General features: G+C 38.7%; 1 protein-coding gene across 1 annotated transcript; it reads right to left on the reverse strand.

The window, feature by feature from the left end:
- Positions 1-717: 717 nt before the first annotated feature.
- Positions 718-6,574, reverse strand: LOC127678309 (secretoglobin family 2A member 1-like). The gene is made up of 3 exons (XM_052173166.1): positions 6,517-6,574; positions 1,010-1,197; positions 718-759 (listed from the first exon to the last, which is right to left on the reverse strand). Exons 1-3 carry the CDS (start codon positions 6,572-6,574, stop codon positions 718-720), a joined length of 288 nt encoding a protein of 95 aa, XP_052029126.1.
- Positions 6,575-20,174: the final 13,600 nt, after the last annotated feature.

Raw genomic sequence — 20,174 nt, forward strand, 5'->3', positions numbered from 1 at the left:
CAGAAGCAGAGCCTAAAGATAGCAGATTACCTAGATATATACTGTTTTGTTCATATTCAGGCATCCTTAGTTCTTACTGCAAAGTATCCTAACACCATACAGGGAGCAGGAGGAGGAAATCTCTTTCCAGGGCCTAGTACTCATGTGCACATGGGTTATCAATATTTTAAGAAAATGATGTGTTGATGTAGGGAGTTTAGAGGGAGAAGATGTGAAAATAGTGGTGGTAGCAGGTGTGTTACCCAACCTCCCAAACTCCCAGACCCAGGATCTCAGGAGGGCTATGTGTAGTGTGTGCAGAGGTGATAGCATAAGAGCTGATGCAGTGCTTTTTGAAAGGGGAGATACATGATGGGTGAGGAAGGTGCTTTTCCGTCACTCCCACACCCAGGCATTTCCTAATGGCTATCTCTGTGTGTGCATGTGTGTGTTTATGTGTGCATGTGTGTGCATGTGCATGTGTGTGCATGTGCATGTGCATGTATAAAACTCCAAGTGTGAGATAGCACAGTCTATTTAGGTTATTTTTATGAAATAACACAACAAAGGATTGTATGCGGGTAATTTAATAAAAATGAAAGAAATATATATGAGGTTTCAGCAATTGTCTTGCACTTTATAAGTAGAAATAATAATGAAAAGTTATGATTTGTGGTATCAACTGTGTGACCATCACCAGGTTTCTGGAGTTCTGTGAGCCAAAGTTCTTGTGGAGGTTTACGATGACTTTGGACAGTCTTTGCTGTTGTATATTGCATCCTGGAAAAGGTAAACAAGGAGATGCTTAAATTTAGAGTTTTGCCTTTAAAGTCACTGGCTAAAAATCAATTTTCCTTGCTATTATTTTTCTCTTAGTAGTGTTTAGATAATAATTAGTATGAGTATTTGTGTGTAGTGCACATGTATACCCATACATACATGGAAGTCAGGGAACAACTATTGGAAGCTGGTTCTCTCCTTCTGTCTTTACATTAGTTACAGTTTATAAAGAAAACAAAATAAAAGTTACCGTCATCACTTGAGCATCGATCAGAGTCTCCTCGGACTGGATTAGAAAACATTGTTTGAATTGCTTCACAGCATTTTCAGTAGCAGGGTCGTGTACATATGAATCAAGCAATTCCAAATAAGCACTCTCAGACACAGTTGGGTCAACTGTACTGTTGATAATTTTATCTATGATTCTGCAGCCAGAACCTAGAAAGACATGACATTCATCAATGGAGGCTTGAACTCACTAGCACTTACTGCCATGATAACAGTCATATTGTTGAGTACAAGTGGAAACAGATTAGCAATGGTGATGGTCACTGCCAAATCTGTGACAGAAGATGCAGGCTGTGAGATTCTACTTAGAAATAGCAAACTCAGGCTGGTCAGCGGTGGCACACACCTTTAATCCCAGCACTTGGGAGGAAGAAGCAGAGACAGAGGTAGAGGCAGAGGCAGAGGAAGAGGACGAGGAAGCAGAAGAGGAAGAGGAAGAGGAAGAGGCAGAGGAATGCAGATTTCTGAGTTTGAGGCCAGCTTGGTCTACAGAGTGAGTTCCAGGACAGCCAGGGATATACAGAGTAACTCTGCCTTGGAAAGAAAAAAAAAAACAAATAGCAAACTCTACCACTAACATTCTACTCCAACTAAGCCACACCTCACTCAACCTTTGCCAACAAAGAAACTGAAGAGATAGCAGGCTGTTTTACTGGGCATGGTAAACACCCTTCATTACTACCTTGAGAGAATCATGGAATATGTTCCAACATCCTATAAATATCACATCTAGAATATTGTCCATGTTGCTCTGTTAACTTCAGCATATGCATCACAAAGCAACATAAACAGAAGCCCTAGTCCTTGAAGAGACTTCATTCAGCCAGACTAGGAGTGGGGCAGGAAGGAGCTCAGGACTTTGATTCACTTGAACTATTTCTAGTCTTGAGTCTTTAATCTTATTTAAAATTCACTGAGCCCTTCACATTTTTTTAAACCTGTACCAAGCAAAGTAGGCAATAAAAACAATGTACACTCTACAAAGCACACTGCATGAGAGTCATTTATTTTTTTTAATTTTTTATTGATATATTTTTATTTACATTTCAAATGATTTCCCCTTTTCTGGGTCCCCACTCCCTGAAAGTCCCATAAGCCCTCTTCCCTCCCCCTGTTCCTCCATCTACCCCTTCCCGCTTCCCTGTTCTGGAATTCGCCTATACTGTGGCACTGAGACTTTCCAGAACCAGGGGCCACTCCTCCATTCTTTTTGGACATCATTTAATATGTGGATTATGTCTTGGGTATTCAAAGTTTCTAGGCTAGTATCCACTTATCAGTGAGTGCATACCATGACTGATCTTTTGAAACTGGGTTACCTCACTTAGTATGATGTTGTCCAGCTCCATCCATTTGTCTAAGAATTTCATGAATTCATTGTTTCTAATGACTGACTAGTACTCCATTGTGTAAATATACCACATTTTTTGTATCCATTCCTCCTTTGAAGGACACCTGGGTTCTTTCCAGCTTCTGGCTACTACAAATAGGGCTGCTATGAACATAGTGGAGCATGTGTCCTTAATGCATGTTGAAGAATCCTCTGGGTATATGTCCAGGAGTGGTATAACAGGGTCCTCAGGAAGTGTCATGCCCAGTTTTCTGAGGAACCGCCAGACTGATTTCCAAAGTGGTTGCACCATCTTTCAATCCCACCAACAGTGGAGAAGTGTTCCTCTTTCTCCACATCCTCACCAACACCTGCTGTCTCCTGAGTTTTTGACCTTAGCCATTCTGACTGGTGTGAGGGGAAATCTCAGTGTTGTTTTTATTTGCATTTCCCTAATGATTAATGATGTTGAACATTTCTTAAGGTGTTTCTCAGCCCTCCGAAGTTCTCCATGTGAAAATTCTTTGTTTAGCTCTGTACCCCACTTTTTAATGGGGTTATTTGGTCATGAAAGTCATTTATAATAATCACATTCTTTTTTGTGTTTTTAGGGATAGAGATTTTTTGTGTAAGTTTGGTTGTCCTGGAACACACTCCGTAGACCAAGCTGGCCTTGAATTCAGAGATCTGCCTGCTCCTGCTTCTGAGTCCTGGGATTAAAGATGTGCCCAGATGACCACATTTATTTTGAAATTTGTGTTTTTAAATTAAAGTATAATCATATCACCTCCCCTTTCTCTTTCTTCTCTCCAACCCATCGATGTCCCTTTCTGTCTTTCTGTCTGTCTGTCTGTCTTTCTGTATATCATCCATTTATGTTACTTGTATGTATATGATTTCAGGGCTGATCATGTTATTAGAGAACCAAGTATGGAGCTCATCCCTGGGAAAGATTATTTCTCCTGCTCTTGGAATTCCTTAGTTGCCTGTAGTTCTTTTCAATAGACAGAGACTATTAAAGAAAACAATATTTTTCTGAGGAGCCACCAGACTGATTTCCAGAGTGGTTATACCAGCTTGCAATTCCACCAGCAGTGGAGGAGTGTTCCTCTTTCTCCACATCCTCACCTGCATCTGCTGTCTCCTGAGTTTTTTATCTTAGCCATTCTGACTAGTGTGAGGTGAAATCTCAGGGTTGTTTTGATTTGCATTTCTCTGATGACTAAGGATATTGAACATTTCTTTCCTTTCTTCTCAGTTATTCAATATTCCTCAGGTGAAAATTCTATGTTTAGCTCTGTACTCCATTTTTAATAGGGTTATATGGTTCTCTGGAGTCTAACTTCTTGAGTTCTTTGTATATATTAGATATTATACCTCTGTCGGATACAGGGTTGGTAAAGATCTTTTCCCAATTTGTTGGTTGCCATTTTGTCCTATTGACAGTGTCCTTTGCCTTGACCACTCCTGGCCATATACCCAGAGGATTCCCCAGCATATAATAAGGACACATGCTCCACTATGTTCATAGCAGCCCAATTTATAATTGCCAGAAACTGGAAAGAACCCAGATGTTCCTCAATGGAAGAATGGATACAGAAAATGTGGTATATATACACAATGGAGTACTACCCATCTATTAAAACAATGAATTCATGAAATTCTTAGGCAAATGGATGGAACTAGAAAGTGTCATCCTGAGTGAGGTAACCCAATCATAAAAGAAGACACATGGTATGAACTCACTGATTAGTGGATATTAGCCCAGAAGCTTGGAATACCCAAGACACAATTCACATATCAAATGATGCCCAAGAAGAAGGAAGAGCAAAGTATGGATACTTTGAACCTTCTTAGAAGGGGGCACAAAATACCCACAGAAGGAGATACAAAGACAAAGTGTGGAGCAGAGACTGAGGGAAAGACCATCCAGAGACTACCCCACCTAGTGATGCATCCCATATAGAGTTACAAAACCCAGACACTATTATCGATGCCCACAAGTACTTGCAGACTGGAGCCTGATATAGCTGTCACCTGGGAGGCTCTGCTAGTGCATGACAAATACAGAGGGGGACACTCTCAGTCAGCCATTGAACTGAGCACAGGGTCCCCAATGGGGGAGCTAAAGAAAGGACCCAAGGATCTGAAGGGGTTTGCAGCACCATAGGAGGAACAACGATATGAGCCACCCAGAACTCCCTGAGCTCCCAGGGACAAAACCATCAACCAGATAGTACGCATGGAGTTACCCATTGTTGGGCATCAAAGGGAGGAGAGGTCCTTGGTCCTGGAAAGGCTCAGTGCAGCAGTGTAGGGGAATACCAGGACAGAGAAGTAGGAGGGGGTTGATTAGGGAACATGGGGAGGGGAGATGGCTTATGGGACTTTCAGGGGTCAGGGAACCAAGAAAGGGGAAATCATTTGAAATGTAAATAAAGAATATATCTAATAAAAAAACAAAAAAGAAAGCCGTAACTAGTTGGAATGCAGAAAACATATCATCATAGTGTGCCCAGCCCCAACTGGTACAACACCGATCCTGTATCCAAGGCTCAGAGAACATCAGAGTAGAGTGGCAGAAAGATTGTAAGGACCAGCGGACCAGGAAATCTGCTCTGAGATAGTTTCTCCTAAAATAACAGGGACCCTTTACCTATGAAACTTCAACATATGGCTGCCAAAAGAAGATCTTTTTATTATATAGACTTCATGAATTATGTATTTCAATCATATCCATTCTTCTCTGCTCCCTTTCATTTCCTCCCAGATCTCTCTCACATCCTTCTCATAACTTCAAGTTTTATCCTTCTTCATTTTTAAAAATAATATGCTGAGTACAATTAGTGTTACTTACTTTTCACTGATATAAGGCCATCCACTGGACCATGGGAAACTTCTTATGAGCCACAACCCTGAAGAAAATTGACTCTTCCTCCCTCAGCATCCAATCACTTGCTAAAAGCTTCTCAGTTAGGAGTAGGGCCTCATGACTCCTACCCTGTCCACATTTAGAGTGTTGACCAGCTTGATCTTGTGAAAGTCCTGGGCAAACAAACACTGCCCCTCTTAGTTCATCAGTACAATAGTCCAGACATGTCTAGAAGTTGGTGTTTTGCAGCAGTTCTCCCTGACCTCTGGCTCTTACAATCTTTCATCCCCCCCCCCATTCCTCAAGTCTTGAAGAGGAGGATATGAGATAGATATAGCTAGATATCCCAGTTAGATATCCCAGCTAGATATCCCAGTTAGATATCCCAGCTAGATATCCCAGTTAGATATCCCAGCTAGATATCCCAGTTAGATATCCCAGCTAGATATCCCAGTTAGATATCCCAGTTAGATATCCCAGCTAGATATCCCAGTTAGATATCCCAGCTAGATATCCCAGTTAGATATCCCAGCTAGATATCCCAGTTAGATATCCCAGCTAGATATCCCAGTTAGATATCCCAGTTAGATATCCCAGCTAGATATCCCAGCTAGATATCCCAGTTAGGGATGAGCACTCAATTGTTACTTATTCTCTGTACTTTGATGATTTTTTTGTGAAAGGACTTTACATCATTCATTATTGGAAGAAGCCCCCAGATAATGCAAGCTGTTCTTCCTACTAGCATGAACACAAAGGACATCGAGGTAAAGGACCACTTTAAGAATTCAGAATAATCTCTCATATGTCTGTCAAATAATTGTCAAGCTTTTTACACTGGCATTACACACTACACTTAAGAATCAGTAGCACTATTGGGAAGTTTTCTGTTTCCTTTCACAGTTAGAGAGACTCATGAAAATATTCTCTAGGAAACCCATATGGGTCTAGTATTCATAATTTATATCATCACCACTTTCTGCTGAAATATCTCATAATCAAACCTGAGCCTTGCAATGGATTTTTAAAAGGACAGTTTTCGTAGTGGGGCATTTTGTATGGTATTGACACATAACATGCAGATCCAACACAGGATTCAAACCCACAATAGAGACACCCTTTTATTATATTATCTGAACTAATGTTGATCCATGGAGTTATTATTACATCAGACACTTTATACTAGTGCTCAGGTACAATGACTTCTTCCTGGAAGACACAGTAAGAATGTGTGGTCCAAGCGTACTCTTCCCTCTACAGAACTTACCACTGGCATAGCAGCAAATGGGGATGGTAACCAACATGAATAGAACCACCAGCTTCATGTTGAGGCAGTCCCTATGGGTTGGTCTGTTGCCCAAGACAGAGATCAGGAAACTCTCTGGAGCTGACACCTCAGTGTTCCTATATTTATTGCTCAGACAACCACCTTAGTCTCATCCAATAAACAAGAACAAGTTGTATGTTTAACATGGCACTGCACCAGGAAATATAAGAGAATGAAGAAGAACCAAAGAACACTGATTTCATTGAAGAAAGCAAGGAACCAGATTTTTGAGACTCTGGGGACAACTGTAATGACAAATGGCAACAGCAATGTGTTGGCAAGTGCTTCTAATATCCAGTGAAGGTCACAGCATGGTGGGTTGATTTTACCATCTACTGTTCTGATTTTTATGATGGTCTCATCTCTCCCCTTCTCTTCCCCCTTCTCCTCATCCTTACTTTTCTCACCTTATTTGCCTTTTAATATCATCCCTCATTTTCTTCTTCCTTCACCTTCTTTCCTGCCCCCCTTTTCTCCCTTACATACCTTAAGCTGCTTTATTCCTTGTCTGTCATTTGTTGATTTCAGTGGTTGGAGTCAATGCATTATGGCCTACTTACTCTGCCAGGAAAACTTTCTTTTTGTTACCCTCCTTTGTAAATCCCTTCCAGTTTGGGAGGGGGTTTACCAATTTTGACTCATTATTAAAAAGGTATGTAATCTAAAGTCTGCTCAGGTCCTGTCCTTGGGAGAGTTAAAATGACTTTCTCTTTAAGATTTATTTTAGACATTGGTAAAATGGAGGTTTGAGGACACCATGATGAGCTTTTTTCAGGATAACAGATCCTAAATGTAAAAAAATCTGTCATATTGCATAGTATAAAACAACCATTAATAAATTTGAGTTTCTGTGGCTGGAGAGATGGCTCAGCAGCTAAGAATATTTACTGCTCTTGCAAAAGAACTGAGTTCAGTTCCCAGCGCCCATACAGTATCTCACAGACACTCTAGTTCCAGGGGATCTGATACCATTTTACAACCTCTCTGGGACCCTGAATGCATGTCATACACATATGTCCAAGCCATCAGTCACACACTTATACACATAAAAAATGAGAAAATACATGAAATGTAAGTGTAGTTTCTGGAATAGCCATTATGGAATGTGTATGAAGATTTCTCAAAACCTGAGGTACTCATGATTCAGCTCTATCTTTGGGGTATACACCTGATGGAATCTGAGTAGGACTACTGCATAAGCACTTGCATATCTGTGTTTGTTTGTTTGTTGCATTATTCACAATAGCTAAGTTATAAAGCCAGCTTAAATAACCATATCAACAGATGACTTAGAAACAAAATGTTTATATATATACATACATATATATATATGTAAAATGTTTATGTGTAATAGAGATTTAATTGGCTATAAAGAAGATTGAAAAATGTCATTTATATGGAAATGAATGAAACAAAAGAGAATTACATTGAATGAAAACTATTAGAATCAGAAATATATATTTTTTATATATATATAAATATATATGTAAAATGTTTGTGTAATAGAGATTTAATTGGCTATAAAGAAGATTGAAAAATGCCATTTATATGGAAATGAGTGGAACAAAAGAGAATTACATTGAATGAAAACTATTAGAATCAGAATATCATTATCACATTTACTTATATTTGTACAGTGTATATTTTGAGTGAGTCGTATGTGTATATAAATATATATGATTAGATTGAGAACAAGAAATCAGAAGAGAAAATATTTTTTGTGAGGACAGGGACCAGAAGGAGAAAAGAAAAAGGATGTGATAGGGTATGCTCAAAAAGAACAAATATACAATGATACATGTATAGAATGTCACAATGCAACCTACTATTTGCACATCATCACCCCCACAGAGATTACTTTCAGTTTGTGTATTTTTTATAACAGTATCTTTCTATGTAGCTATGACCTAGCTTATTACTCACTACTTAGACAAGCCACATAATAATCAAAGCACCAAGCATACGGTACAAAAAATGGCTATTAAAAGATGCAAGGGAAAAGATCAAGTAACATATAAAGGTAGAACTATTATAGTGTGGTCATTATATAAATAGTCCCACAACAAGCAACAGCATTGAATTAACAATTATAAGTCTGCCTTCAAAGGAAACTCTAGGGTCAGACATAGTCACTGCTGAATTTCACCAAAGTTCCTAGGAAGATCTAGTACCAATAATACTCAAACCTCAACAGTCTTGCAAATTGGTGAACTCTATGAACTATAAAAGCAATCAATCAGTTAGAAATATGCACCCATTGATGTAGCAGTGGCATGACTATTGTGATGGTAACTAATCACACTTTGGGTTGGATTTTAGACTTGTTCCACAGAAGGAACTGATGCCTAGAACTGTAAATACAATCAAATCCCATCCATGACTGAGGAAGTCTTTTCCCCTAGGAAGGAACAGACTTCTGTTGCTTAGCTTCATTTGCATAGTGCCACACTGCCCTGTAAATATTTATGCTTATGTGTATAGACAAGTGCTAATCTTATCTTTAATCACAGAAGCTTCTCTGCACAGAACCTTTTGAACACAGAGGCTCATGGCTTTTCAAGTGCTGAGAATAAGTGATGTTTGAGTGCTCAGCTAAGACTCAGGGAACTGTTAGATCAGAAATCATGGATCCTGGGCATATACCCAGAAGATTCCCCAGCATGTAATAAGGATATATGTTCCACTATGTTCATAGCAGCCCTATTTATAATTGCCAGAAGCTGGAAAGAACCGAGGTATCCCTCAACAGAAGAATGGATGCAAAAAATGTGGTATATATACACAATGGAGTACTATTCAGCCATTAGAAACAATGAATTCATGAAATTCTTAGGCAAATGGATGGAGCTGGAGAACATCATACTAAGTGAGGTAACCCAGACTCAAAAGATGAATCATGGTATGCACTCACTAATAAGTGGATATTAACCTAGAAAACTGGAATACCAAAAACATAATCCACACATCAAATGAGGTACAAGAAGAATGGAGGAGTGGCCCCTTGTTCTGGAAAGACTTTGTGAAGCAGTATAGGGCAAAACCAGAACAGGGAAGTGGGAAGGGTTGGGTGGGAAAACAGGGAGAGGGAAGGGGGCCAATGGGACTTTCGGGGAGTGGGGGTCTAGAAAAGGGGAAATCATTTGAAATGTAAATAAAAAATATATCGAATAAAAAAATGCTAAAAATCAAAAAAAATCATGGATCATATAAGAACTGGATGAAGGGGAGGAAGGTTATGAAATGCCGTTATGGCCACAACATATCTGCTACAATCATAATCCTTTATAAGCTACAGTTGCCTAAACTAAGCCTGCACAAAACTAGACCTAGCATCAGTCAGGGGAGGCTCACTGAGCCATACCCAAACCTGATGAACTATTTGCTACTGGAAGATTCTGGAAGAAAGCAGTCATTGTCTTCAGTTGAGTACTGTAGTTTGGGTACACAATTTGAGTGTGAAGTTCAAATAAAAATCGCTCCATAGGCTCATATATTTGAATGTTTGTTTGCCAGTTGGTGGATGGTTTAGGAAGGACTAGTTGATGTGGCCTTGTTGGAAAGAGTATGTCACTAGGGAAAGCTTTGAGGTTTTAAAAGCTATTGCTTTTTCTCTACCTCCAACTTGAAGATACAAGGTATGGTCTCAGTTACTGCTCTAATGCCATGCTTGCCTGCCTGACACCATTTTTCCTATCATGATGGACATGCACATAAACTAACCCTCTGAAACAGTAAGTAAATGCCAAATTAATTGCTTTCTTTTAAACATACCATATACTATAACAAAACACTCAGGATTTTTTTTTCCGAGACAGGGTTTCTCTGTGTAGCCCTGGCTGTCCTGGAACTCACTCTGTAGACAAGGCTGGCTTTGTACTCAGAAATCCACCTGCCTCTGCCTCCCAAGTGTTGGGATTAAAGGTGTGTGCCACCACTGCCTGGCTCCCAGGGTTATTATTATGAAAAAAAGAGTTTTAATTATCTCATAGTTTAGGAAGTTAAGTGTCCAAAACTGAGAAGTCAAACTCTTTTCTCTCATGATGAAGATTACAGAAGAAAGCATGTGTTGGTAGCTCAGGAAATTTAAATAAATCCAATTTCAAGACAGAGACTGAATGTCAAGCTGGGGGTTACATGATTGCCTTCAAGGGCAACATACAGTGACCTATGAATGTTCTACTGGACCTCACCTCTTAAGGCTCCACAAAGACCACACACTATCAGTGCTCTTGGAATAAGCCTTTAACTATAGAAATTTGGGGGTAGCATTCCACTGTAGTCCTCGAGGGACCATGTCTATTTCACAATGTCAGCTGTGTTCACTACTGCCTCTGTAACAGTTTTAAAGTTCAAGTCTGAAAAGCCCTTTAAGGGTTTAGTGGAATTTAACTGTGAGGCCCTGTAAAGCAAAACAAGGAGAAGAGGAACTTACACCCTTCCATGTTGTGATTGTGGGACAAGCAGAGGTGGCCTCTTATTTCATTCCCCAAATTTACTGATATTTTGTAGCTTTTCTGAGTGCACACCATATGTTGATATTTCACGTTTTATCTTTATGTTGTCTTCTCATTCATTAAAAAAGAATATGCTTGGCTGGGTCCTGGGGGTGCATGCCTTTAATCCCAGCACCCAGGAGGTAGAAGTAGGTGGATTTCTGAGGGTGAAGTCCCTTTCTGATCTACATAGTAGTTTTCAGGATAATCAGAGCTACACAGGGATAGTCTGTCTTAAAAAATAAACAAAGCAAAACAAAACATAGGAAAGCCAAACAAAACAAAACAAAGTGATGCAGCACAGAAATAATATTCCTAGAAATGCACACAGCAATTAATCTGGATTCATGCTAGATAAGATGCCCTTCATAACATGCTCATTGAATAAAAGATGCATGATGGACAGAAGGATACTTTACATGATTACCTGGGATAGATCATATGAATCTTGTCTGAAATAATTGCCTATTAATTAAACCTGTAATAAATATCAAGTAATACAATTTTTAATATAAATATAGATAGGTATTTGTTGATGAATAAAACAATAAGAATTAGCTGCCTTCAAAAGTTAATAAAAACAACAAATTTAATCTTTAAAAAACAATTTTCTACTTGCATCAGACTAAGCAAACTAGTATGAGCTATCCATAAAAGATTATGATGCAAAGACACAGCGCATTATTTACAAAGTAGTATCACATAATACATCTAGTGTTAAAAGAATAAATACAGAGAAGAATAAGTTCTTTATAGAGACGACATACTTCAGACTTGTAATTCCTTTTCCTGCCAAGTAGTAGAAAGACCACTTAAGCTAAAAGTTATCAATTGAAGTCAAATTATTCATTATATCTGTTGAGAGAGATTGTCATCGTTCTTTGAGTAAATATCAATGGACTTTTACTTAATGTGTTTTGGGTAAATGGATGCTATGGTGTAATTTAGATATATGGGTTTTTAAGAATTATTTATTTATTTATTTATTTATTTATTTATTTATTTATTTAATGTATATTAGTACACTGTAGTTGTCTTCAGACACACCAGAAGAGGGTATCAGATTACGTTGCAGATGGTTGTGAGCCACCATGTGGTTGCTGGGAATTGAGCTCAGGACCTTTGGAAGAGCAGTCAGTGCTCTTAACCTCTGAGCCATCTCTCTAGCCCTAGATATATGTTTTTATACTATGAGTAAATATTATGATAAAGTAGTGAAATGCAACTTTTTTTAAAAAAATATATTTTATTTAATTACTTTCAAGTAATTGCCCCCACTATCCACTTTGATCCCTCTCCCATAGTTCCTCATCCCATTCCTCCTCCTTGCCTCCAAGTGGGTGCTTCCCACTCTACCAGACTTCCCCCTTCCCTGGGACCTCATGTCTCTTGAGGATTAATTGCATCTTCTCCCACTGAGGTCATACCAGACAGACCTCGGCTACATATGTGCCAGGCGGCTTCAACGAGCCTATGGATTCTTCTGGTTGGTGGCTTAGTCTCTGTGAGCTCCCTGGTGTCTGGTTTAGGTGAGACTTCTGGTCTTCCTATGGGGTCAATCTCCCTTTCAGTTTCTTCAATCCTTCTCCTAATTTAAGCATAGAGGTCCCTGACTTTAGTCCAATGGCTGGGTGTAAGTATCTGCCTCTGTCTCAGTCAGCTGTTGGTAGGTGCTTTCGGAGGACAGCCATGCCAGGCTCCCCTCTGTAAATCATAGCATAGCATAGCATCATCATAGCATAGCACATCATAGCATAGTAATGTCAGACCTTGATGTACCCCCCAAGAGATGGCTCCCTAGTCGGGCTGGTCATGAGATTGCCTTTCCTTCAGTCTCTTCCCAATTTCTGATGCTGTAGTTCTTTTAGACAGGAACAATTATGGGTCAGGAATTTTGACTGTTTGTTAGCTACGCAGTCCCTCCTATTGAGACCCTGTACTGGAGGTGGACATTTTGAGTTTCATTTCCTCAATGTGACCATATGAATCTTACTCTTTCCTTTTTTGTTCAATTATATTTATTGATTTAGGGTGTTTGCATATGTACCACAGGACATTGTAGAGGCCACAGGATGACTTCTGGGAATTAATTATCTTCTTCAACCATATAGGCCTCAAAGATAAAGCTCAGGTTGTGAAGCTTAGTGGTAAGTATCTTTATCCACTACATCCATATGGATCTTTTCATGGGACAACTTTCATGTTCAAATGCTTGGCATTGTACCTGGTCACACATAATTGACATGCTTCCTTCACTTTTAGTATAAAAAATATATCCTTTGGTTTTCAGAATCCACCTGTAGCTGTGAACGGAGACAGAATGTAGATGGTAATCACAGAAAGCTCAAAAGTAAACCAAACTTTAGGGAACTGCTCCATGAAAAACCAAAATGATCACTTGAAGGAAGGCAGAGCTGTGAGCCCTAGGAACCACAGTACCAGCACCACTGGTGCAATAGTGGGCAAATCAGATATCATGTGGTCAAGCAGAAAATAATCTAGAAGAAGCTATGGTGGGCAGGCAAAGTTCTCACCTACCTATACATCTAGCTATCTGTCAAGAATAGTTGAATACATAATAATTGACTTTTCATGATCTGTGCCCTATAGATTCTGTTGTATAAACAAGTTACTTCAGGTTTTGTCTCTTGTTGAGTTTCTCTCCTTGCAAAGACAATGAAAAATCCAACCATTAAATGAGTGATTAGGACAAGTTGTAGAAGACTTGCCTTAAATGTCAGTGGCACCTTCAAAAGGGGAATGGATACGGAAAATGTGGTACATTTACACAATGAGTACTACTCAGCTATTAAAAATTCTCTATGATCAAAAGGAAGAACATTGGGTCATAGCTCTGCCTGGCTTAACTTCTGATGATTTAGAATTCCTTTTAATGGGAAAACCAGAAGAGACCCAGGGCAGAAGTGGATAAGAAGTACTGGAAACAGGAGGTTTGCAGGCTCCTGGCAGAGCCAGCAAATTTGGTAGGGAAATGCATACTGGCAGTACTTTTCTATTAAGAGAGTTGTCTCCATCTTCCCTCCCCTTATCTGTGGTAATTTCCTTTACCAACAATCCCCATAGTATTCAATAGAGATAATATTCACTTATTATTCAAACAATAACTTCAGCAAAGACCCCAGCAAGTCTAGAGGTAAGCTGATTCCTCATTTTGTAGGGCCCTATTTTTCCTTGTTAGTATGCCACACAGTTTAACATCTCAAGTGGAACTCTAGAATGAAGCACCTATCCCAGGAACTGTCTATAGATGAACTCAGATCATCAGTGTATTCCTGAACCAACCTATCATTGATGTCCTGTTTTGTCCCATCCATGTGTTCCCCACAGAACTTCAGGTCAACTTTGTTTGTGACCTTCTGAGACTGTAGAGCAAAATAAACATACCAATGCTATTGCTACTTTCACTCTGTCTCCATAAAAAAAGAACAAGTTGTAGAAGACTTGCCTTAAATTTCAGCAACACCTTCCTTTAGACTGTAGTCCTGGGCAGAATAAAAGAGAAAAATAGAGATGCAGCATTGCATCTTGTAACTTGATGTAACTTCTTGCCCACCTAATCACCTCACATCATGATGAACTCAAAAGTACACTGGAAACTTTGAGCTAAGGTTAATAATTCATTTACATAAATTATTTCTGTCACATTTTTATTAAACCTGAGAGATATGAAAAGTGATGAATATGGTATAAGATCTCACTTCTAAGCATTCATCCAATGGTATGGAGCACACACTACAAAGTCACATAATTAGTATCAGTTGACAATCATAAAAGGAAGAGTACACTACAAAGGTTCATAATTAGCATCTGTTGAAATCATAAAATGTTGAAAAATGGTAAATGTTTATCTGAGTCTAGGTATACCTCTGCCTTTGGTAATTTATAATAAGAATGATCATAAAGAGGGATGGAATTAAGAACTGTGTATATACATACATACATACATACATACATACATACACACATACATTACATATCTTAACAATTTGTGTGGACAATAACTACTTGAGGTAATTCTTCACAAAGTTCTTGTGTCTCATGTATATGTTCACCAGTTCAGAAAACCAAGGGCAAAAGAATGCCTAGGATTTGCCCTCAGCATGTGTCTTCAACACACCTCCTAATGAATGTAGGACCATTTTAGGGATCTTATGGATGATTAATATCTGTCCCAAACAAAAATAAAAGAGACTGAGGGAAGAGTGGTCCAATGACCTGCCCAATTTGGGATCCATCTTGGAGGGGCACCAAGGCCTGACATTATTACTGATGTTATGATGTGCTTACAGGCAGGAGCCTGGAATGGTTGTCCTCTGAGAGGCCCTACCAACAGCTGACTGAAACAGGTTCAAATACTTTTACCCAGTCATTGGACTGAAGTTGGAGACACCTATGGCTAAATTGAGGGAAGGATTGAAGAAGCTGAAGGAGTAGGTGACTCCAGGGAAGACCAGCAGTCTCAACTAACCCAGACCCCAGGGAGCTCACAGAGACTGATCCACCAACCAGGAGCATACACGGGCCAGTCTGAGGCCCCTGGCATATACATAGCAGAGGTGTGCCTGGTTTGGCCTCAGTGGGAGGAGAAGCACTTAATCCTGGAGAGGCTTGTGGCCCCAGAGAAGGGGGAGGGGAGAATTCTCTTGGAGGCGAGGGGGAGGAGGAATGGGATGAGGGACTGTGGAAGGGGGATTAATGGGAAGGGCAATGATTGGAATGTAAATAAATAAAATAATTTAAAAAAATCTGTCCCAATATACCAGTCACATGCACTATACTTCCAACTGTCACTTAAGCATTCTACAACCATAATAGTCACTTCATCATATCCATGAAAATCATAGTAGTGAAGGGTAACTAACTTAGCTGTAGGCAGAGAAACGTCATCAAAACTAGAGCCAAATTTAAGCACACTTTCTGAACATTTAAAATAAACAAACACCCCTTGTTGACAGATAGGGTTGAGTTTGACCTTCTCCTCTGAGGAATAAGTGATTAATTTTGCTTCACTTACTTTGTTTTTCCTTTTAGTCACATATGTTGGTTTAAACTCTCAGGCTTTGCTGCCAGGTGCTCTATTTTTCCTCTAGTTGGGTTTATGCATTTATTCCTTACCAAGCTGTTATAAAGTGGACAATACCATCAATTTCCTTTGCAGAAGTGGAAACTGAGGCTGCAAAGCCAAGCAGCTTGCAGAAAATCCCACTTAGAGGCTGCAGACTCCTCTCTAGCCCTTAACCAATTCCTCCTTACTCCTCAATAGATGAATGCATTCTGATTTTTCAAATGTTCAGACAACACTTCAGAACTCAAAACCAGGCATCCAGCTGCCCCGGTAGAGTAACAGGGTCTGGGGAACATATCCAAGTGAAGTGAAGGACCGCTTGCCTATCATTTCTAAGGCTTTAGGTTCAACCTCCAGCACCAAAAATCAAAAACAACAAAAGGCCTACAGCCTGCTCTAACAGAGCTGGGCATGGTAGCTAAATCTATGACATAGCCCATGTTAGGTAGAGGCACAAAGATCATCTGCTCAAGGCTAGCCTGTGCTACACATAAAGACTCTATATAGGAAAATGAAGGACTGGAGCTGTAACTCAGTCATGGAGTTCTTGCTTTGTGTATGTATTTCCCTTTGTTGTCTGGTTCCCAGAACCACAGATTTAAATGGGATTGTGAAGTTTAGGATATTTACCCACTTATTTCAATAAGTCATTGCTATTTTTATGGATACTTCATTGAGGCAATAACTCACTCTGACAATACACACTTTCAATATATGAATTCTATTGTTCCATAAGCATGAGGCGTCTTTTCACTGTCAAGTGTTTTCTTCATTTTCCTTATTTAGAGTTTAAATCGTTCATTGTAGAGATTTGGTAGCTTCCTCACTGAAGTTTATTCCTAGCTACTTTAAATATATTGAGTGTAAGATTATTTTCCTAATTTCATTTTTATCGTGTTTTTTATTATTATAGTGAAAGGTTATTTCTTTTTGCATGTAGATGTGATTTCTTGCTACCTCGGTGAAAGTGTTTACAGTTTTAAAAGTTTTCTGGTGGAGTCTTTAGGGTTCCTTGATGTATGAAATCCTATCTTCTACAAATAAGAATATTTTGGTTTTTTCCTTTCCTGTCTATTTTTATTTACTTATTACCTTATTGTTATATCTGAGACTTCGAGTGGAGTATTCTATAAGAGTAGAGAATGCAAACACTCTTGTTCCTGATTTTAATGGAAATGTTTTTAGTTTTTCTCCATTTAATACAATGTTGACTATATGTCTTTCACATATAAGCCTTCCTTATGCCAATATCCATTTCTTCTGTTCCCAGAATCTTCAGTTGTTGATTTTATTTTATACAGATGAGTGTTGGATTTTGATTAAGGCACTTTTTTATATCTACTGAGGTGATAATGTGATTTACTTATATGCTATGTTATATTTGTGACTTGTGAATGTTGAATGATCCATGTATAGCTGGAATGAAGCCAACATGAACATGGTGAATATGTTTGATGTATTCTTCAATTCAATTTACAGGAATTATACTGTGAATTCTTGTATGTGCATTTATCAGGGAGATTGGAATATAAGTGTCTTTTGTTGTGTAGTTATTCAAATTTGGTTTCAGTATGATACTAAACAATATGATATTTTGTGATTTTACTTTGGTAGTGGTCCTTCTATTCCTAGTAGAACAGTATGAGAAGCATTGGTGCTAGTTCTATTTAATAATGTGGTGGAGTTCAGCATAGACTTTATCTGGCCTGAACTTTCTTTAATTAGAATCTTCAGTAGTGCCTCATTGCCATTGCTTTTTATGCATGGATTTAAGTCATTCAAAACCTCTTGTTTGAAATCTTGGAGCACATGTATTTCCCTCTTATGGAAATATTAAATTTCCAAGTGTGCTTCAATGATTATCTGAATCTCATTGTCTCTTGTGACATGTTCCATTTGTATTTTAACTAACTAACTAATTATTTTTACATCCCGAGAGTAGCTTCTTCTCCCTCCTATTCTCCCGGGCCCTCTCTCTAAGTTCACCTCCATGGATTCTTCCTTTGTTTTCAGAAGAGGCTCAGAAAACGGGAGGCTTCACATGGATATCAATGTACCTTGACATATCAAGTTGCAGTAGGACTAGGTCATCTTCACCTATATAGCTAGGCAAGGCAGCCCAGTTAGGGGAATGGGATCCAAAGACAGACAACAGACTCAGATACAGCTCCTGCTCATGCTGTCAGCAGTCCCACACTAAGAACAAGCTGCACAACTGTTATATATGCATGAGGATCTAGGTCCATCTCATGTATGCTCTCTGCATTTTCAGTCTTAATAATTGGGTCACCTCTTTCTTTTTGTTGGTTTGGATAAGAGTTTGTAAATCTTGCTTATCTTTTCAAAATACTAACTCCCTTCTCTGTTGACTTCTTGTATTTTTTTGTTTACATTTCAATAATGTCTACCTCAATCTTTACTGTGCTTTATAATTTATTTGAGGCATGAGGTGGTCTATTTCTAGTATCTGAGGGTGCATATCTCTTTAATAATTTTTAATTTTACTTTTCAAAAAATTTATTTATATGTGAAAGGGTGTTCACATGAGTATAGTGCCATACAGGCTTTAGATCCCTTGGGGCTGGAGTTCCAGGCACTTGTGAGCCACTCAGAGTGTGTGCTGGAGCCAAACACAGAACCTCCATAAGAGTAGTGTGCTTCTTCTCTTCACTACTAAGACATCTCTCCAGGCCTCTAATTTTTTAAGGTGGGCGTTTATAGCGATAGACTTCCCTCTTACGACTTTCACTGCATCTCACAAGTCTGAATATTCTGTCATTTTGTTTTATTAGATTTTATAAATTTTTAAAAGTTTCCTCCTGGTTTTTTCACTGACCAGCCATCATTCAATAGGGTGCTGCTCAATAGTCATGAGTTGTTGTATGTTCTATAGTTTCCCCTCTGCTTCATTATCACTTTATACTATTGTGATTACTAGAATCCGAGAAATCCTTTCAGTTTTCTCGTATTTGTTAAGACTTACTTCATTTTGTCAAATGTGATCTATTTGAAGAAAAGTCCATGGGGTTCAGAGAATAAAGTCTATTGTCTTATGTTGGAACAGAATATTCTTTAGGCCTCATTTTAGGTCCAGTTGTGATATGAGATCATTTAATGCTGATGTGTTTCTGTTGGGTTTTTTTTTTCTGGATGGCCTGTGAATTGTTGAGAGTTAAGTATTGATGTCACACAGTTTCATAGTGTTGAGTTCAATCTGTGCTTTTATTTTGTGTATCATTTATCTCATAAAACTATATGCACCTATAGGCAGTCTCATCTATTAGTTTTTATGTCCTTTGCTTGACTCTAACCTGAAGGACACCAGCCAGGTGCAAGTGTACACAGTCTTCTTCCTGTCATCTCCTAAACTGGCTTTGATCTTGGCAAATTATGCTTGAGTTGAATGATGGAAATAATGTCATAAGTCATCCCAACAGCAAATAACAGTTCATGGTTAATTTAACATGGGATCATCTCTAATAACCAAACTATTTCTTTAGACACATTTAAAAAGTATTGTTTAGTTGTCTTCATTGTTTTATTTTGTCTTCATATTTTCTTCATTTTGTCTATAACTAGGTTAAGCTGGGTTGTCTACCATGTGTCTAATCTGTACATCTGTACCAATTTTCCTTGAATGACACCATGAGAAGAAAACCAGAATTAGTTCCAGCATAAAAAAATGTACATGTGAGCCAGAGATATCAAACCCATTCTTAATGACCCATGAATGCTTTATTTAATGTCAGAATTATGGCATTTTCCTTCCTTCAGTGATCTGGAGCAGAAGCCAAAAACAAAACTCATTTAGTGGAGTACATTAAGTACAGGCATGTGTCTTTATGTGTGTATTTATATCTCAGTGTTCTTGGCCAGAGTCATCCAATCCAAAGTCAAGTGACAGTGATATGTGATATTGTCTCTTTGCCCAGTCCTTAGCTGGTCTATTCCTATTTCTGGAGTCCTTACAGATCTGTCGTTTTCAAATGAAACAAGACCCCTTAAAAGGTTCCTTGTTC

The sequence above is a fragment of the Apodemus sylvaticus genome, chromosome 1, assembly GCF_947179515.1.
Source record: "Apodemus sylvaticus chromosome 1, mApoSyl1.1, whole genome shotgun sequence".
In the NCBI taxonomy this organism is placed as follows: domain Eukaryota; kingdom Metazoa; phylum Chordata; class Mammalia; order Rodentia; family Muridae; genus Apodemus; species Apodemus sylvaticus.